This window comes from Macaca fascicularis, chromosome 13, assembly GCF_037993035.2.
Source record: "Macaca fascicularis isolate 582-1 chromosome 13, T2T-MFA8v1.1".
In the NCBI taxonomy this organism is placed as follows: Eukaryota; Metazoa; Chordata; class Mammalia; order Primates; family Cercopithecidae; genus Macaca; species Macaca fascicularis.
Window position 1 is genome coordinate 85,375,202 of NC_088387.1, and position 21,413 is coordinate 85,396,614.

At 46.4% G+C, this 21,413-nt stretch overlaps 1 protein-coding gene across 6 annotated transcripts in view; it reads right to left on the reverse strand.

Annotated features, from left to right (window-relative positions):
• Positions 1-1,301: 1,301 nt before the first annotated feature.
• VIT (vitrin) overlaps positions 1,302-21,413 on the reverse strand; it is a 128,208-nt gene continuing 108,096 nt past the window's right edge. For all 6 annotated transcript variants that reach the window (XM_045369503.3, XM_005576140.5, XM_045369502.3 and 3 more), the window contains 4 exons: positions 14,708-14,811; positions 10,407-10,633; positions 7,128-7,641; positions 1,302-1,910 (listed from right to left, as the gene is read on the reverse strand). In XM_045369503.3, the coding sequence (XP_045225438.2) occupies positions 1,732-1,910; positions 7,128-7,641; positions 10,407-10,633; positions 14,708-14,811 (1,024 nt within the window). In that variant the 3' untranslated portion in view covers positions 1,302-1,731. The remainder of the gene's footprint in view (positions 1,911-7,127; positions 7,642-10,406; positions 10,634-14,707; positions 14,812-21,413) is intronic.

Sequence of the window (21,413 nt, forward strand, 5' to 3'; positions counted from 1 at the left end):
AAATTTCCTTAAAAAAAAAAACAGATTTATATTTTGAAGTTTTTGGATAAAATTATAATTGCATTCAAAGTAAATTTTATGGCAAATAAATCTGAAATTGTTGACACCTTCAATTGATTCTTCTCTGTAGACCACAATATTTTCAGTTGACAATATACTCTCTCTTCAGTTATTAAGAAATTTGGTGAGCTCAGTGTAAATTCTGCTAACTGAATGATATCCTTGATTCTAATTTTTTATGTAAATATTTTGTCCCAAGTATCGACACAATTATTGTGTTTCTGCTCCCATTCAGAGTAGCATTCGTCAAAATATATTTTTATAAAACATAACTTATCAACTAAGTCATCTCTATGATTGTTTTGAACATTTCCCAACTACACATGTATTTCACACGTGGATAGGTGAGTCTTTGGAGAAGCTGGAAGTAAAAAGTGAAGTGCAACCAAACTCATCCCAGCTTATTTTAATGCAGCTAGCAATACTGTTTGGTTAACAAATGAAAAATCCAAGAGAAATGCTCAACTGGGAGGACCCAGGGCAGCAGGCACAAACGGGGCCTCTTTGAGGAAATGTAACACTAGTTCCTCCGGGGTAGCTCGGTGCTTCTAGATCATGGCAGCAGATACGAATCACCAGAGAGCTCTTAAAACATGCCAATGTTCAAGCTCCAATCCCAGCGACTCAGAATTCACTGGTACTGGGGTGGAGCCTGGGAACCAGCACTGCAGTCTCCTAAGTGATTCTAATGCACAGCCTACTGCACCAGTTTTGTTTTTGGAGACAGAGTGTCACTCTGCCACCCAGGCTGGAGTGCAGTGGCACAATCTTGGCTCACTGCAAACTTCACATACCAGGTTCAAGCGATTCTTGTGTCTCAGCCTCCTGAGTAACTGGGACTACAGGCTCATTTTTGTATTTTTAGTAGAGATGGGGTTTCACTATGTTGGTGAGGCTGTTCTTGAACTCCTGACCTCAGGTGATCCACCCACCTCAGCCTCCCAAAATGCTGGGATTACAGGCGTGAGCCCCCCGCACCTGGCCTACTGCACTACTTTTAAGCAAGATCAGCTTGGTGCTCCAGATTCAGCTGCTCCTAAAGCATCATGTTGCAAGTATCCATTGACTCAGACAACAGGCACATCAGGAGAAGCAAAGTCACTGTACATTGTCTCTCCACCTCTGCAGGTGCGTTATCACCTTGGGCCAGGTGTGAGCCCACAGAAGGTGCTCTGGGAACTGAGGAAAGCAAATGGTGGCCCCGCCACGAACCCTGTGTACACATGACACAGTCAGAAATATTGCATGTAATCCTTCTAAACATTTAATTAAGCAATTCCTACATTGTCACAAGAAAAATGAAACTTGCTGAGGGTTACAGAGTCCTCATGAGAAGCAACTTAAAAATCTCACAAAAGCTCTATGTAAGTCTGTGGTAAGGGCTGCACTGTATTCTGAACATTTATTTTGAAAACAATTGTCATAATGTAAAATCTCCAGGCCCCTCAACATGATGTAGCCTTTTGGCTCTTTCTATACATTTGTGATCATCTTTCTAACTCCAAGTTTTGGAGTATGAAAAAGCACGATGGCAAAAAATAACAACGAGACATCTGTCTCCCCACGCCCTGCCCAAGCCTTGATGCCCCGTGCGTGCCCCATCAAGCGCTGGGGTTGTCCAAAGCGTCAGTCGGTAAAGCAGCACTCGCTGGTGCTCTGCCCGCTCTGGATTCAGTTCCGAGGCTGTGAGTTGAACTCTGTGCAAATGTTCTGGATGATCCTGGGGACATACTGGTAGAGGTTGTCAAACTCGTCCACAAAGAAGGAGTGGTCCCTGGCGGGGTGAGTGGCAATGACTTCCAGCTCCTCCTGGGCAGCCCAGGCAACGCCTATCGCATAGGTGATCACTCCTGTGGGGACAAAGGTTAGATGAACAAATGGCCCCAAGTACAGGTGCTGCTGAAGAATCTCCCTTCCTGTGGCCCTGTCGGCAGAGCCAAATCCAAAAGCAGAAACGTGCCCAAACAAAACCAAACCAAAAATACCCTACGAGCCTCTAGGTTTCCAGAATTAAGACTAAGTATGGCCATTCATTCATTCACTCAATAAATGCCTTTGAGCATACACTATATGCCAACAGTAACAACATTTATATAATTGTTATCTCAGGAGTTGATAGTATTTTAGGAAAAAATGAACAAAATGGAGTAAATAACATGGTAAGAATTTCATGTTCGGGAATAGAAGAGGGGAAGATATTTTGGGACAAGTGAAGCTTTTGGGGCCATGCAGGTCAGAACACATGACACATGCCCGCTCTACCAGCGTGAAGAGCCGAGCAAAATCTCAGAGAGCCTTAAATGCCATCAAAAGCTGGTTCAAGATCTTTTAAACTAAAACAGTGGAATGGCATCACTTTAGGCTCGAGGGTGACTTTACAAATCACTGAATCCAACCTCATTTCCAGTGCAGGAATCCTTGCCGAAGGTGCCAGAGCGATGGTCCCCAGCATCTGTTCCAACATTGTGATGAAGAAAGGCTTCCAAGATAAAGAAGGGGGTGCCCAACACTGTTGGGTGCTACAGGGCAGTCATGTAAGATGAACATGAAAAAGTGCTCAATGGCTTTTGCCTGTTTGAGACAGAATCTCACTCCGTCACTCAGACTAGAGTGCAATGGTAAGATCTCCACTCACTGCAACCTCCGCTTCCCGAGTTCAAGAGATTCTTGTGCCTCAGCCTCCCAAGTAGCTGGGATTACAGGCATGTGCCACTACGCCCGGCTAATTTTTGTATTTTTAGTAGAGACGGGGTTTTACCATGTTGGCCAGGCTGGTTTCGAACTCCTGACCTCAAGTGATCCTCCTGCCTCGGCCTCCCAAAGTGCTGGGATTACATGCATGAGCCACCGCGCCTGGCCTCATTGGATTTTTTAAAAAGCAAAAACAGGCTGGGTGCAGTGGTGCACGCCTGTATTCCCAGCACTTTGGGAAGCCGAGGCGGATGGATCACGAGGTCACAAAAAATCCTTTTTTTTTTTGTTTGCAAAAAATCCCTAATTTTTTTTTTTTTTTGTAAAAATACAAAAAGTTAGTCAGGTGTAGTGGCACATGCCTGTAGTCCCAGCTACTCAGGAGGCTGAGACAGGAGAATCGCTTGAATCTTGGAGGCAGAAGGTTGCAGTGAGCCGAGATGGCACCACTGGACTCTAGCCTGGGTGACAGAGTGAGATTCCATCTCAAATAAAAAGAAGAAAAAACAAAACCAAGACATTGGTAGTTTGGTGGGAACAGTTTCAGGGGAGAAGATGCCAAAGAAACCAAATGAACTACTGTGAGCTGAGAGTGGAAAAGAAGTGAACATGTGGGGTCAGCACACACAGCTCCTTGCCTGAAGTTTGGCTGTAAAAGGGAGTCGGTAGGTGGTAACTGGAGCAGAACGTGGAGTCACAGAGAATGTTTATTTATAGGGAGGGAGGAAAGTGAGCACGTCTAGGTGTAAATGGGGAGGAGTATAATAAGACTGAAGGTGTTGGATTGCAATGTGGAGAAGATGACCCAGGGAGGAGAGGACGGGACTCAGAGACAAGGCATCCATTCTTAGTGGGAAAACTGGGAGACTGCCTGGGGTGACGGGTCTTGATTTGGGTTGTGGGCAGCTGGTCAGCAGGTGCTTGACCTGACTCTACAATAGCCTATTCTCGTACTACCTTCAGGCTGGTCTGAGTAGGGTGAGCAAAATGGCCATGAAACAAGAGGGCAGAGCCTGGATGTGGTCTTCCTGCCCTGGCACCTCCCCCCAAGTCCCCCACAGTGGTGTCACTATCTCTAGCATCTTCTGGGTGCCTGGGAGAGTCATGCATACCTCACGTGGCTCTGACCTAAGCTGCTTTTTGATTGTGGTCCATTAAATTGCATTTAAGCTGCCAGTCCCCTTTCTCACCCCTCCAGTTTAATTTCTCGGAATATTGTCTAGATTAGAAGGAGCCAGCTTTGGGCTTTAAAGTGCTGCCAGGTGTCAAGAGCAGCTTTGCTGCAGAGCTGGGTTTAGACAGTCTAAGCCCTCCGTCCTGTTCAAAGATAGAGAAGTTGCCCTTAAATAAAAACTACACAAACAGTATTAGAAATTTAGCTCTCCAGGCTGGGCGTGGTGGCTCACACCTGTAATCCCAGCACTTTGGGAGGCTAAGGCAGGTGGATCACCTGAGGTCAGGAGTTCAAGACCAGCCTAGCCAACATGGTGAAACCCCGTCTCCACTAAAAATACAAAAAAAATTAGCTGGGTGTGGTGGCAGGTGCTTGTAATCCCAGCTACTCAGGAGACTGAGGCAGGAGAATTGCTTGAACCTGGGAGGCGGAGGTTGCAATGAGCCAAGATTGTGCCATTGCACTCCAGCCTGGGCAACGAGAGTGAAACTCCGTCTCAAAAAAAAAAAAAAAAAAAAAAAGAAAGAAAGAAAAGAAATTTAGCTTTCCAGATCCCAAGTCCACTCTTGTTGTAGAGAATCTCCTACTGGCAATCCTAACAGATGGTCACCCAGCCTTGACTTGGATACTCCCAGGAACACAACGCTCATTACATTTTCAGACAAATCTCAGTGTTAGGCTGAGTAAGAATCTGCCTCCAGGTAATTTGTATCTTTTGTTCCTAGTTAATTAAAGCTGCCCTGAGAGCACCTCGGCCATTTCCCTCAGTCTTCATTTTTCCTGATGAGTAGGCCAAGGATACCCTCTGGATGAGGCCCCAAAGACGTACATCTAGAAAAATAAGTGATGGTGTAGCTGAGCACAAACTGGGGACAGATGTTTGGAGAAAGCAGGAGAGCCTTGGGCTTGTAGTCAAAGCTGGGCCATCTGGCTCTGCCCATTCAATCTGGGAGTTTGGGCCGGTTGCTTCTGAGCCTTAATCCATCTTCACTCTGCTGATAGGAGCCTGGTGGACCTTGTGATTTTTGGCATGCAAGCCATCAGCCATCCCACAATTATGAGGGTGCCCTACAGCCTCCATAAAGGGTAAGTCACTGGGAAGACTCTGCCTGAATTTGGTATCTGGTTACTTTGGATTCTAGAAACTAGCATTGTTGATTCATTAAGGCTTGTTTTAGGAAGAAATGAAAGTAGCTTTCAACCATTCAGAAAATCCTGCAAAATAACCGAAGTTAAATGTAGGCACAGAAGCCAGGCACAGTGGCTCATGCCTGTGATCCCAGCACTTTGGGAGGCTGAGGTAGGCGGATGGCAACAGGTCAGGAGTTCAAGAAAAGCCTAGCCAACATGGCGAAACCCTGTGTCTACTGAAAATACAAAAATTTAGCTGGACGTGGTGGTGCCTGCCTGTAATCCCAGCTACTCGGGAGGCTGAGGCGGGAGAATCACTTGAACCTGGGAGGCAGAAGTTGCAGTGAGCAGAGATCGTGCTACTGCACTCCAGCCTGGGCGACAGAGCGAGACACTGCCTCAAAAAAAAAAAAAAAAAAATGTAGGCACAGAAGAAGAAGCAACAACCACAGCACTGAGTGAGTTGTGTATGCTCATATTGATCTCCAGGGCATTGGTGTTCATTGACTACTTGGTTTACTTTTATTATTATTACTATTATTATTATCACTTGGGGTTTTCTCCAGGTTGTTTTTATTCTTGATAGCTAATGACACTTTTCAGAACAGTGATTATACATAAATTCTACAATAAAGGCATAAATGTGGCTGATTTTCTAAACATTTACAGACAAATTTTGCTCATTTTTCATATTTTAAAACTTTGTTGCCCTCTTAGAAATTGGACATAGCTCTTTGAACTTTTTTTTTTTTTTTTTTTGAGACTTAGTTTTGCTCTTGTTGCACAGGCTGGAGTGCAATGGCACGATCTCGGCTCACCAGCAAACTCTGCCTCCCGGGTTCAAGCAATTCTCCTGCCTCAGCCTCCCGAGTAGCTGGGATTACAGGCATGTGCCTCCTTGCTTGGCTAATTTTGTATTTTTAGTAGAGATGGGGTTTCTCCATGTTGGTCAGGCTGGTCTCAGACTCCCGACCTCAGGTGATCCACCTGCCTCGGCCTCCCAAAGTGCTAGGATTATAGGCGTGAGCCACTGTGCCCGGCCTTTTTTTTTTTTGAGACAGGATCTTGCTCTGTTGCCCAGGCTGGAGTCTGGTGGTGCAATCATAGATCACTGCAGCCTCCAACTCCAGGACTCAAGTAATCCTTTCACCTCAGTCTCCCGAGTAGCTGGGACAATAGGCGTGAACCACCACCCCTGGTCTCTTTAAATATTTTGAATTGAAATTCCTTTCAGGTTTCCCTGAAGCCCCCAGAATCTGGTTAACAGTTGCTTACGGAAATAGTACTTGTCTTTAAAAACATTATTTTTCCTTAAAAGGTACTAATACCTTTTAAGGAATTAAAAGGTGAGTCGCTGGGCACAGTGACTCACACCTGTAATTTTGGCACTTTGGGGGGCCAAGGCAGGAGGATCACCTGTCAGGAGTTCAAGAATAGCCTGGCCAACATGGCAAAACCCCATCTCTACTAAAAATACAAAAACTAGCTGGGTGTGGTAGCACACAACTGTAATCCCAGCTACTTGGGAGGCTGAGGCAGGAGAATCGCTTGAACCCGGGAGGCAGAGGTTGCAGTGATCCGAGATGGCACCATTGCACTACAGCCTGGACAACTGAGCGAGATTCTATCTCAAAATAAATAAATAAATAAAAGTTACAAACACAATTTGGTGGTCTAGGTACCAGAACGATTTGACATATTCAATAGAGATGGAGGTTTGGTGTTTTTAATAGAGGTAAAGGGATGAGTCAAATTCCCTTTTAATGTATCATACTCTTGTGGGAAATGCTTCAGGGTGCGGGATATAAAGGAAAGGGTTAATGTGCCCAGTTATCCACAGGCCGTGGGTTTGTAACGACACTTAGGAGACCACCTTGCTGCCCCGTCCTTGTTCCTTCTCCCTACTCAGAGGGGCTTTCTACCCCTAAATCCCTCCCTGCAGCTTTGAGCATTTGTATGAAGTCGTAGAAAAAAACCAATGCATAAAAAGACAATACCTTCCTTGTCCCACTGGCCCACCAAGCCCCAGAAAGCGGCCTCAGCACCAGGCTGCTTGGCAAGCCCAGCTTACCCTTCAGATGGGCAGCCATGGCTGGGATCCGGACGTCGTCGTAGGACCTCCCGTCAGTGATGAGGATCATTAACTTCCTCTTGTTGGGCTTGGACTTCTTGAAGAGCTGCTCCAGGGCGAAGTTGATGGCAGCTCCCGTGCTGGTGCCACCACTCCAGTAGCCCACCCTCTTGATGGCGTTGAGGATGTCGGGCTTGCTGCTGTACTGGTCGAACCCAAACTCCAGCCGCTGTTCGTAGGTGTACTGCACGGCCCCGACGCGCGTGTCCGTGTCGGAAATCTCGAACTCTTTGGTGAGGTTGGTCACAAACTGGAGAACAGTGCGGAAGTTGCCCGTCCCCACGCTGCTGGAGCCGTCGATGACGAAGCCAATGTCGGCCGAGTTCAAGCAGGTCTTACTGCAGGCCAGGCGGTCGGTGTCGCAGACCCGCTTCACCAGAGGCTGTAGGGTCTTGTGGAGGCCAAACCAGCTCTGCACGTGAAACGAGTAGAAGCCGTTTGTTCTGCACACGGCCTGGAAGACAGAGGGGAGGGACCCCTACCAGGTCAGGTTCAAATCCTCATCAGGGGAAGAAGCAAGCAGGCCCTTGTTTTCTGCCCTAGCCCTCCTACTGCGTCTTTCCACCTCGGGTTCACCCAGCGGCCACTCACTGAGGCGAAGCCCCCGGGTTATCGCTGGGCTCAGTCCGACTTCCTCAGCTGGGTCCCTGTCTGCGTTAGTGGAAAACTGTCTGCTAAGCAAATTCATAGGGAGATATTAAATCTCTGGTGTCAGTTTCACATTTATGCTTCTCCAGGCTCCTCCTTTGTACTGGCAGCCATAATATTGGCATTGGTGGGCACCACGGCATGAGAGGACTAAAGAAAGCTTTTATTCCAATTGGGAAAAGAGATGACATATGCAAGAAATCGCTATGGAAATGTCTCCAGAGCAGCCCTGTTCCAGGCGGGAAGGGATCCCACAGTTGCTGAATGACCACATTTAGGGGGCCCATCAGATGCTCTCGGAATGATTCTCTCACTAAATCCCCACCCTCACCCTACAAGGTGGAACCATAACCCCCTGCCACGAAGGAACAAACCAAGCTATGAGGGGACTTCCCTGAGTCCCTGAGATTGGAACACAAATCTATCCACCTTCAGAACCGGACAGTCCTGCCTCCAGGCAAATGAATATTTATTTACCAGTGCCTAAGCTCATTCCAGAAAAAAAATAAGGCAGCTGCAAATACACCCTGAGCAAACTGGTTGTTGCGCTCCTGGAAGTGGCTGGCATAGTGTTCCCAAGGCGTGGTGTTTCTTCCTTACCCCTGCCTCTGGGTCACAGAAAGAGTCAGACTAGACGACTACTGATGGCCTTGTATAATTAAAAGATTATTTTAGAAAAAGAGATTGCTTCAAACTTTCCTGGAAAATATTTTTCAAAAATTGATTTGTAACAACCTAAATGGGGTTCACAAAACTTTCCATGGAGCCGATGACACGTGAGGTAAGTGCTGAGCCTGAGCTGAATTCTGGCCAACAGATGGACGGAGGGATTTCCACCAGGCAGTGAAGTCACAGCAGGAGACAGCGGCGGTGCTGGGAGACCAGCTGACCGGAACACAGGGCTGTGGTCATAACAGATGGGCCAGGAGAGTGGGTTGGGACTGCACCCCAGAAGGCCTTGAGAGCAATGGGTGGCAATGAAGGATTTGGAGCAAGGACCCCACAGGACTGGAGGAACCCATCAGAAATGTGAGTTGAGTTTCATTGTGAAATCTAAACTAACCTAGGGAGCACCAGGAGGGAGAAGAACCAGGTGCAGGGCACCAGCTTGAACTGGGGAGGGGGCGTTGGGCGAGGGAAAGAGGAGGGAGAGAGATCTGTGATATGGGAGTTGATGAGGAGCTCTGGGGCGACACTGTCCTCTGGGATGGGTGTGTGGTCATTCATGTGAAGTCCAGAGGAGGAAACAGTTTGGTGGGAAGGATGACGAACTCGGCTTGTTACAGGTGGGATTTAAGGTTCTGATAGGACATCAGGTGGAGAAAAGTCAGTCAGCTGGAAACGGATGGCTACAGAGCTCAAGAGATGAAGGTAGGGCTGGGCGCAGCGGCCCACACCTGTAATCCTAGCACTTTGGGAGGCCGAGGTGGGAGGATCAAGAGGTCAGGAGATAGAGACCATCCTGGCTAATACGGTGAAACCCCGTCTCTACTAAAAATACAAAAAAAAAAAAAAAATTAGTTGGGCATGGTGGTGGGCACCTGTAGTCCAAGCTACTTGGGAGGCTGAGGCAGGAGAATTGCTTGAACCTGGGAGGTGGAGGTTGCAGTGAGCTGAGATCGCACCACTGCACTCCAGCTTGGGCAATAGAGTGAGACTCCGTCTGAGAAAAGAAAAAAAGAGATGAAGGTGGGAGCTGTGACCCTGGGAGGGATCCTGCAGGGAGAGGGCCTCTTAAAGAGGACGGTGTAGACCTGGGGAGGTCAACGTTGAGGGTAGAAAAAAGGCAAGAAGCAATGAAATAAGAATCACAGAGCATCCTGGAAGTCCAGGGAGAAGGGCATTTCAAGGAGCAGAAAGTGGCCATCAGTTTGAGGTGGTGCAGGAGGTTGAGCCCTGCTGGCTCTGGACACGTGGAATATTAAAGCCGGAAGGGCCTTAAAGAAAAACCTGTCCAAGGCTTGCTTTCTATTTTAAAGCTGGAGCTTTTTCTTTGGGGGAAGGTTTATGTGGTGTTCTATGGTACAAAACACACAACAGCTGAGCAGCTTTGGTGGCGTGAGTGAGGGAGGCCTTGCTCCACATCTCCTGCTGGGCGTCTCCACAGAACCCAGGAGGAGCATCTGAAAACGCGATCTCACTGCTGTGGGTCAGTGCCTCCTTTCTCCGGTTTATCAGGTTGATGAATCGGCAATGTGTGTATACTGGAGAAAGCGTGTGTGTGTGTGTGTGTGAGAGAGAGAGAGAAAGAATGCATGTTTGCTTGCATGTGTGTGTGAAGGCTCCCTCGGCTGCCGGGGTGAGACCCCCCTATGGCTGTGGGAGGAGCATGGGAGAACCTAGTTGAGAATTTGAGGACACTGCTCCTCCACAGCTGCTGGTGAGTGTGGGGTTTTGCTTTGAGAGGGTAATTGCAGGTTGCGGATTGACCAGTCCCTCCCTGGAGGCCTTACTGCCTAGAAATGAGCTTCATGCACATTTAAAGGCATGGGAAAGCCAGTGCAATGGCGTTACAACTTTTCAGAGTGTGGAAAATCCTGACATTGGGTAGGTCTCTGGGCAGTCGTCTACCTTGTTTGCAAAGTTGGGCTCCACCACATACTGCTTCTCATTTTCAGCAGCACCTTCAATGGTGATGAAGAAAATGTTGATTCCTGACTCTCTCGCAAGTCTCGAAGCCTCCTCCACTTTGTCCGTGGGCCAGCCATCCACCATCACCACCACCACGTTGGGAGCGCTGCTTCTGTTTCCATTGGCTTTGGAAAAGAAGTTCTTGGTCACAAAGGAGATGGCCCGGCCTGGAAGAAAAAGAAAATTCATGCTTGGAGTGATCATGCTGATTATAAGTACAGGAAGAGATCACAGCAGCACAAAGAGGTCCAGAAAAACACACTCATTCCCTCCCTAGTTTTTTGTTTTGTTTTGTTTTTTGTTTTGTTTTGTTTTGTTTTTCTTTGAGACAGGGTCTTGCTCTGTTGCCCAGGCTGGAATGCAGTGGTGCAATCATGGCTCACTACAGCCTCAACCTCCTGAGCTTAATCAATCCTCCCACCTCAGCCTCCTGAGTAGATGGGACTACAGGCATGTGCCACTGTACCTGGTTAATTTTGTTTTTTTCTTTTGTAGAGATGGGGTTTTGCCATGCTGCCTAGGCTGGTCTCAAACTCGTGGGCTCAAGTGATCCGCCCACCTCAGCCTCCCAAAGTGCTGAGATTACAGGCATGAGCCACTGCACCCAGCCTGTTTCTTTTTTAAAACCACTTCAACTATTTTTGTGTGTACAATTCAGTGGCATTAAGTACATTGACAATGCGCAGCCATTACCACTGTCCATTTTGGTTTCATTTCAAGCCTTCAACTTCTAATTGTCTCTGCTTTGAAGAAAGTTTTAGGGACAGCAAGCAGGTGAGAAAGACCTTTTTTTTTTTTTTTTTTTTTTTTTTCCTGAGACAGTCTTGCTCTGTCGCCAGGCTGGAGTACAGTGGCATCATCTCGGCTCGGCTCACTGCAACCTCCACCTCCCAGGTTCAAGCGATTCTGCTGCCTCAGCCTCCCAAGTAGCTGGGACTAGAGGCATGCACCACCACCCCCAGCTAATTTTTATATTTTTAGTAGAGATGGGGTTTCACCATGTTGGTCAGGATGGTCTCGATCTCTTGATCTCATGATCCACCTGCCTCGGTCTCCCAAAGTGCTGGGATTACAGCTGTGAACCACCGCGCCCGGCCAAAGACTTTCATGAGAACAAAAGTGCCTCTTTTCTGCTGGCCCCACGCTAAGCCCCTAAGCCAGCCCCATGTTGTTTCCAAGAGTGTAGGGTGGGAGGAGTTGACCTGGAGTGACCCCCTTCAGCCTGGGGTGAACCTAAGGCTCCTGCGGGCTGTATGTACAGAGCTGTGTTCTGGGGTCAGCAGTGTTTTCCTGCAGTTCCAGGCCAGGGGCACAGGTCTGGTTGGGCAGGGAAGAGTTGCACCCACTAGGAACTGACAGACTGTGTTCTAGCCCTGGCTGTGCTACTTGCTAGCTGTGTGGTCCTGAGTAGGTCACCCTATGTCTCTGGGCCTAAATTTCCACGACAGCAATCTACTTTGGCTGAGTGCAGCAGTCATGAAGCGCTACGAAGCCTCCCGCCATGACTTTTCCAAGGGCATATTTCACACTGAGAAGGGCTTCAGGAAATTTTCAGAGTCAACTAGACAATGAGCAGTTGTCTCAGTTTGCCAGGACTTTCCCAGTTTTAGCACTGAAAACCCCAGGTTCTTCTGGGAAAACTGGGATGACTGTTCACCCTAGAGTCAGCATGGCTGTATACAGCAGGCAGAGCTCTTAACCTGGGCTCTGTGAACCCCAGGGCACTTGAAATTATACACAGTGTTTCGTGTATATAAGTATCTGTCTGGATAGAAGGGCCATAGCTTTCATGGAATCCTCAAAGGAGTCCTCAAGCTCCATACATTTAAGAAGCACCTTCTTTAGGCTTTAGGATTAGTAGTATTATACTCAGTGCATTTCTGATTTTGGCCAGCATCCTGTCTCCACTAGCTGGTATTATCTTACTTGTCAAATGAAAGCATCAAATGGTTACATATACAGATGCTGCAGAAATGTCTTGTAAAACCCATGTGAACTGGCTGCACAGAACCCCGTTGCTAAGGGGAAACCCTGGCTGCTAAGCATTGCTTTTATAGCCAATGGACAATTTTTCCCAAGGCACAAACCACCCAGAAGTCCTCTCTGCCCTAATATTAGGCACCTATAGGCAGAGCACAAGACGCCATGAGAAGATCCCCTCAACCCCACCTAACCTTATATCCCGAGGCCACGGTGTATAGTGCTCAACACACACTCCATCTGCCTTCCAGTGGGTCTTGAAAATAGAGGTTGGAAATTAGAAAACTACATTTTCCAGACTTCCTTGCAGCTAGGGCTTTAGCTTCGTTTTAGTTCCATGAATTGATGCACTTGCATGAGATTTAGAAGATAAAAGTGAGGCAGAGGCTGTACTTTTGTTTATATTTCTGCTGACAAATATCTTTAGTATCTGACTTCTCTGGGATACTGTCCGCAGAGGTGCCTGGGCTTGCTTGCTAGCTTCAGTCAGTGGTGTGGGGTGGCAGGGTGTGGAGATCCATGTTGTGGGTGTGAGTGGTGCAGGGAGGGCATGGTTCTGGAGCTGGCAGCTCTAGAAGAAGCTTCCTGATCTCTTGATCGTGCTGGCTTCCTGGACAAAGCAGGTTTCTGAAGAGGCTGCCGTGGCAGAATTCAGAAAGTGATTTCCTAATCTTGGAAGAAGGAGCAGCTCCCTTGGAGGTCCTACTTCTGCAGGAAGCCTTCAGACATCATCTCCTACAGTCTGCTTCTTCAGTTCTTACAGTGATTCTCCAAACTACTTAATATCCTGAAATAAATACCTTTCCATTGGAATCAGTTGAATGGATTCTGTTCTCAGAACCCAAACTCTGGACAATACAGAGGCAGAGTCAGAACATGTCGTCCACTGAAAAAGGTATGCTGATTGGATTGAGACCCATTGCTAATCTCATCAAGGAATGAGAGTGCCTTCTGATGTTTGTCTCACTGGGATTTTACTAATGTAAGCATTAAGTTAGAAACAAATCAGAAATCAACTCTGTCATGTGTGTGATGAAGGTAATACTGCTTTGGGGGCATGGAGAGTGACTTGGCTAGTGTTTATTTAGCATCGTTCAAAGGTGAAAAGCTCTGTATGTGCTAGATACTAATGTTCTGGTCACTACAGAGACATACACTGAAGTGGGAAGGGAAATCATTAATCAGATGTACTGTAACTCTGAGGATGCTCCCTCAAAGACAGCTCAATTCCCTGCATGTACTCTAAGCCAAGCAACTGTGGCTCATGTCTCCATTTCTTTGGATTTTGATGACAGGAACACTTTCCCCGAGAGGTGGACAATCAGTCTCCCTCCAGCGTCCCCAAAGCCAATCTTTCATTTACAAATGAATACACTGGCACGGGCTCTTTGACAGTCTTTGAGCTTGATTAGTGTGAAATTGTTTCCCAATGCCCAATCACCTCTGTATAAACATAAAATGGAGTTTCTGGACATGCCCCACTGAGGACTAGACCTTGGATTTCTGGTGAGCCCCCAAAGGCTCAGATATCATGGGAGACTCAGCTTGAAACAGGGAACATGTTTCTCTTTGCACAATCATCAGTAGTTGATCAGAACAAGATTCTCAAGGGGCACCGAGGGGCTTCCTTAACTGGTCACAAAATTTCATGAAACAGCCGATGACTTGTAGGCCAATAAAAAAATAGTCAGGACAGCAGACGTGCTTGCCCTGAGTAACGCTACCCCTTCCTGCAAACCAAGCATGCTGGGACTGTTCAGGGTGTGTGTGTGTGTGAAAGATTCTTGTCCTCTGAAGCCATGATAACTTTAGAAAAGATACAGATGTTGCAGGAGTCATTTCTTTTTCTTTTTTTTTTTGAGATGGAGTCTCACTCTGTCACCCAGGCTGGAGTACAGTGGCGCCATCTTGGCTTACTGCAACCTCTGCCTCTTCAAGTGATTCTCCCACCTCAGCCTCCCGAGTAGCTGGGATTACAGGTGCACGCCACCACACCCAGCTAATTTTTGTATTTTTAGTAGAGAGAGGGTTTCACCATGTTGGCCAGGCTGATCTCGAACTCCTGACCTCAAGTGATCTGCTAGCTTCAACCTCCCAAAGTGCTGGGATAACAGGTGTGAACCACCACGCCTGACCAGAAGTTATTTCTTGATGGATTATCATTATTATTTTCTTCCTTTTATATACAGTGGTTAGAAGACAATCACGTAGAAAGAGAACGATGGTAGCAAGACAGTAGAATTTGAATCGGGATCACATACCTACATTGGAAAGTCCTCCTCTCTGGGTGATTTTCTCTATGGCTGTCTTCAGGTCTCGAGAATTCATGTGTGTCTTGAGGTTAAAGTGGGTAGCAGGGTTGTCTCTGAAGAGTCAGAACAAGAAATACAAATTAGCTAGAAAGTTATTACCTTTGGGGGAAGGCAGAGATCATGGTTGATTCTTTCATATACAAATAGAAGCTGCTTCGAAGCCTTCTGCTATGGCTTGTAAAATGTCCCATTGTGGACTGGTGTGTGTAGAGAAAAGGAGGCTATTTCAAGGCTCAGAAGGCGTGTGTTGCCTGTGCCATTTCCTGGCTGTGTGATCTTGAAGAGACAACTTCTCTGGGCTTCAGATTCCTCATGTAGATGAAAACATCATTATAACACCCATGTTGCTAATGAACGGGACTGTCGTCAAGTGGGATTTTGCAAATGTCAGGATCCCATCTGTGGAGCGCTCAGCGTTCTCAGCCTACCCCAGACCCTCCTCTCCAGAAAGAGAATCTCGCGGCTGTCAGCCACTCCCTGGGTTACCCTTAGCACTGGAATTGCACGTGAATAGTGGTACCAAGGAGACCTCTCTATCTTTCTCATCCTGCAACTGGGTGACAATACTCAAAACTCATCTAGAAGGTCAACATCTATTTGGCTGAAGACTGAAAAAGATGAACTGGGGAGGAGTTGGAGTGAATTCAGCGGAAAAACACAATGAGAATCCCTCTCTAGAAACGAATCCCCACGAAGCGGCTGAGTGTAGGGTGTGGAGGCGTGCAGGAGGGTGGGTGTGTGTGCATCGCACCCAAGATGAAGTGTGAGATCACAACTCCCAAAGCGCTGACACTCAGCCACAGGCGGTGTTGACTTCGTGGGCGCGAGACCCGCGCAGCAACACAGGGCTCCACGCTCCAGAAGAGCCTCAGTCAGACAGGCCCATGCTTGGTGTAACGCTCTGCTGCTGCTGCCTTGAAATTCTTCATCATTTTTGAACAAGCTGCCCTGCACACTATGTAGTCAGTCCAGGCTAGAGGTTACTGTTTTCTCCTTCCTTCCTCCCTCCCTCCCTCCCTCCCTTCCTCCCTTCCTTCTTTCCTTCCTTCCTTCCTTCTTTTGTGACAGAGTCTCGCTCTGTCTCCCAGGCTGGAGTGCAGTGGCTCGATCTCGGCTCTGCCTCCCGGGTTCATGCCATTCTCCTGCCTCAGCCTCCTGAGTAGCTGAGACTACAGCCACCCGCCACCATGCCCGGCTAACTTTTTGTATTTTTAGTAGAGACGGGGTTTCACCGTGTTAGCCAGGATGGTTTCGATCTCCCAACCTCGTGATCCGCCCACCTCGGCCTCCCAAAGTGCTGGGATTACAGGCGTGAGGCACCGTGCCCCGCCTCTTTCTTTCTTTTCTTTTTTTTGACATGGAGTCTCATTCTGTCACCCAGACTGAAGTGCAGTGGCATGATCTTGGCTCACTGTAACCTCTGCCACCCAAGTTCAAGCGATTCTCCTGCCTCAGCCTCCCGAGTAGCTGGGATTACAGGCACCTGCCACCGTGCCTGGCTAATTTTTGTAGTTTATTAGTAGAGACAGGGTTTCACCATCTTGGCTAGGCTGGTCTTGAACTCCTGACCTCATGATCCACCCACCTCGGCCTCCCAAAGTGCTGGGATTATAGGCATGAGCCACTGTCCCTGGCCATTTTTTTTTTCTTTTTTTTTTTTTAGATGGAGTCTCGTTCTGTCTCCCAGGCTGGAGTGCACTGGCATGATCTTACTGGCATGATCTTTGCTCACTGAAACCTCCACCTCCTGGATTCAAGCCATTCTTCTGACTCAGTCTCCCAAGTAGCTGGGACTACAGGTGCGCATCACCACACCCAGCTAATTTTTGTATTTTTAGTAGAGACAAGGTTTTGCCATGTTGGCCAGGCTGGTCTCCAACTCCTGACCTCAGGTGATTTGCCTACCTCGGCCTCCCAAAGTGCTGGAATTACAGGCATGAGCCACCGTGCCTGGCCATAGAGGTTACTAAGTTTTCAAGAAGGAGAAGACTTTTTTTTTTTTTTTTTTTTTTTTTTTTTTTCAGAGACAGGGTTTCGTTCTTTTGCTCAGCCTGGAGTGCAGTGGCCCCATCTTGGCTCACTGCAGCCTCAACTTCCTGGGCTCAAGCAATCCTCCCACCTTAGCCTCCCAAGTAGGTGAGACCACAGGTGCACGCCACCATGCCCAGCAAATTTTTTCATTTTTTGTAAAGACAAGGTCTTGCTGTGTTGCCCCTGGCTGGTCTTAAACTCTTGAACTCAAGCAGCTTATTGCCCTGCTTTGGCCTCCCAAAGTGCCAAGATTATAGGTGTGAGCCACCATGCCTGGCCAAGAAAACTTTTTAAAGTAGCCTTTCTACAAACACCAGAAGTGGATGCAGGAAGAAGCGGATGTGGGCAGTTTCAGGTGGGAACCTCGAGGTGGCTGACCATGGGTGGATTCTTAGTGAGTCCTTGGGGACCGGGACAAGTGGTGCAGTCACGAGGAAACCAGTCACCGGGACCTGGGAGAGAGGAGAAAGACTCTGCCTCCCTCCTTCCTTTCCTCCATCCCTGTTCTTCAAACTCCTCTCTGTCTCAAAATGATCTACGTTATACCCAGAAGGTGGCTTATCTACAAGGCAAGAGATGAAAAACAGAAAGAGCAGCCACCTCCAGGGAAGACAGAAAATGTAAAACAAGTTTAACCAAAGTGGGGCACTGGGGCAAAACCCAAACAGATGAAATTTCACCAGAAGAAAACCAAGTTCTATGGTTGAAACTAAACAGAAACAACAACACAGCAATCAGCAGAATGGGGAAATATGGGTGTTGAGCTGGGCGTGGCCTTCCTATCAACCTACAGTGTGAAGTGTCTTGATCTGAGGCTGAAGTCACAAATTCTGGGAGGAAGAGTCACACAGAGGAGCAGCACTGTGACTTTCACTCTGTATTTTTCCCCTCAGGTTCTAGGGCTTATGGGTTTTTTTTTTTTTAATTTTTATTTATTTATTTATTTTCGAGATGGAGTCTTGCTCTGTCGCTCAGGCTAGAGTGCAGTGGCTCAATCTTGGTTCGCTGCAACCTCTGCCTCCCAGGTTTAAGCAATTCTCCTGCCTCAGCCTCTGGAGTAGCTGGGATTACATGTGCCTGCCACCATGCTTGGCTAATTGGTTTTTTTTTTTTTTTTTTTTTTTTTTGTATTTTTAATAGAGATGGGGTTTTACCATGTTGGCCAGGCTGGTCTCGAACTCCTGACCTCGTGATCCATCTGCCTTGGCCTCCCAAAGTGCTGGGATTACAGGCATAAGCCACTGCCCCTGGCTGGGTTTATATTTTTACAAAGCAATTTCAGTAAATGCTATGTACACTTTTACTTATAGAGCCCATTAGCTCCCATCCCTCGGGTCCTGGCCATTCCTCTATATACACTCAATCGCTTTTATTCCCTCCCCTATATGTCTACTGTGACACCAGGAGTGCCAGCCCCCATGCTTCTGGCTGCCTCTAAGAATCCCTGTGCTGGTCTCTGCAGTATTAGTTCTGTGGCCATCTGCTAGAGGACCCTTCGGTCCTCAGTCCTGCCCGCAAAATTCCCCTGCTTGAAAATCATCAGAAGTTCTCATTGCTAAACCTGGTATTTTGGCTTTCAAAGCATCCATCATTTAATTTCCAACTATCATGTTAAGGATGTTCTCTTTCTTTTTCTCTCTTTCCCTCTCTTTTTCAGGATGTTCCATATTCTAATCAAAATGAACTGTTCACCCTTTCCCACTTTTCTAGCTTCGTGCATTTGCTCACTTCTTCCCTCATCTGGAAAGCCCCAATCGTGCCCACCCTCCAAGCTCAGCGACCCTGTCTCCCTTACCCCCAGCCCCAGCTGACAACCTCTCTGCCTGACTCAGCTTTTCTCTAACCAACACCTTGCATAATATGTGGCGCCTACAGGTACTCATTTAACAGGATGAACATTTCTTTGTTCTATTTCTGTGCATCTCTCAACCTCTACACTTTGGTGTTCCCTAGGGTGCTAGCCCCATCATGCATCTCTTCTTAGCTTATGCACGTCCCTGGGAGATTTCATCAACTCCCAGGACTCAGAGACCATTCATGGGCCAAAAGCTGTCTGTGCCCTGGTTGGTCCCCTTTCTTGAACCTCACACATACATAAAATGGCTTCCATAGATACTTCCAAACCTGAAGTCATTTATCTTCCAAGCCTGATCCACCCAACCACCCATCTCCCCATCTGCCTTCCTCTCTGACTCACTCAGTCATCCAGCAGTGTGCGTTCCTGACACTCTCCTCATCAAATACCACGTCTTGTCAGACCTACCTCTAAATATCTCTCATATTTCTCCCATCCTTTCCATCCCCAAGTTTGGGCTTTCATCTCTTTCCTGAATATTGCCAGAGTCTCCTACCTGGTCTTAACCAGGGCAGCTTCTGCGGTGGATATTTTATCCAATTGGCTCTAAGTGTTTCACAGAAGCAGATTAAGAAGTTATAATGCCTCTTCCAAGAGGTCTAATTGTGTACAGTATTTGTGATTTTGTGATCTTTGTCTTAAGAGGCCCCCAAACTGTATAAGCTTCAGAGTCCTTAAAGTCTGGATCTTCCCCTGGTGACCAAGGGTTATCAACATTTTAGAGCCAAAAAAAAAAAAAAAAGGGTTGAAACAACAAAAAAAAATTGGCTACAAAATGAAAAATTGCAAAATTGACACTGACAATAATAAATGCGTAATTGCCTATCAAACATAACATTTATAAACTTTTTACATTAATTATAATGTAAATCATTAATAGTGAAATTTTTAATGTATAAAAACTGAATTACATTTGAAAATGATTTGTGGGCTAGATTTTCTCACTTTGCACGATTTCCTGAGGGTGTCTGGTGACTGTCAAGAAATAGTATCCAATCACAAATTAAATGTTGCTCATCGACACATACTTTAAAAAGCAAAAATATAAAGGTTCCTTTCAAAAGTTTTTACAGGCCAGGCATGGTGGCTCACACCTGTAATCCTAGCACTTTGAGAGGCCAAGACAGGAGGATCCCATGAGCCCAGGAGTCGGAGATCAGCCTGGGCAAACAAACAAAAACAAACAAACAAACTAAAAAAAAAAAAAACGTTTTTACAGAAAAAAGTATTTAATGTTGAACCTCTTCATTTAGTCATGTTCATGATATTCTGAATATTGATCATTAAGGTGCTGTCTTGATGTTGATCACTTTGCAGAGCAATTGTCGATTCCCTGTCTCTTTCTTAGACCACATACACAGCTGAGTCTTGTTATTCTTGGCAGTTATGTTCTATAAAGTTGCAGTTGCCATGAGCACCGAATTCGCAAGTACTGAGCCATTCCTCACAACGGAAATACAAGGTTTGGTTCCTGGGAGCCTCTGGTCACAACATTGTCATCAACAGAACAATACATAACCTTGTTTTACATGTGTTTTTCTTTGAAGACATTGAATTTAATATATGCTTCTTACAAATAATTAATTATATGCAGTATATCTTTATAACAAGATATTTGCTGAGAAGGGTTTACCATTTTCCTGAATTTGGATAACATGACCATAAATTTCTTTGACTTTTAGCCTTACAACAATGCTGTCCATTATGTTTTTGTTTTTTTTTTTTAAATCAGTCATCATCTCATGAATTCGTAAATTTAGCCTCTTTTCCATAGCTTCATCACACCCTTTAGATGTTATTTCAGTACTTTCTGGAGTGGACTTATATACAGACTAGCAAATTTCCTCTTCTTTTTCTGAATGTACCAAATTATTGATTCATTAACATTGAACTCACAACCAATAGCACTGTCACTCATGTCTGAACAAAGCTAATTGAATACACTTGTTTTCTCTGCAAGCCACAAACCAACTTCTTGCACTTAAGAAAGCTAGATAGCATTTTAGCACTACATTTGGAGTCCATTTTAAATAGCAAAATCACCAAAGACAAGCACAAAAATGCAAAAAATGTGGCACTAAAAAGACTGCAAAAAGGACACTTGAAGACAGTTGAAACAAGAAGGCCTAGTGGGCTGGGCGCGGTGGCTCATGTCTGTAATCCCAGCACTTTGGGAGGCCGAGGCGGGTGGATCACCTGAGGTCAGGAGTTTGAGACCAGCCTGATCAATATGATGAAACCCCGTCTGTACTAAAAATACAAAAAAATTATCCGGGCGTGGTGGCACGTGCCTGTAATCCCAGCTACTCGGGAGGCTAAGACAGGAGAATCGCTTGAACCCAGGAAGCGGAGGTTACAGTGAGCCAAGATCACGCCAGGGCAACAAGATCCAGCCTGGGCAACAAGAGTGAAACTCTGTCGCAAAAAATAAAATAAAATAATAAAATAAAATAAAATAAATAAAATAAAGGCAGAGTGTGGTTTGACCTTAGCTGGGAAGATGTGCATCAGGTGACTCCATTTTTTTCCCCCACTTATATACATATCCAATAAATGACTGCAAAAGTTCCTGGAGTTACAAATTTGAGGGTACAAATAAATTTAAATTTTAAGGAGTAGGCAAATTTGCAAATACAGAATCCAGAGATCATGAGGATCGACTGTAACCTATTGAGAACAAGCACTTTGTCCTAGCTTCCAATCCCTAGTGCTTAGCATCCAGGAGGTAATAAATAGGTAATTACGGAATAAACAAATGGGAGAAAGGAC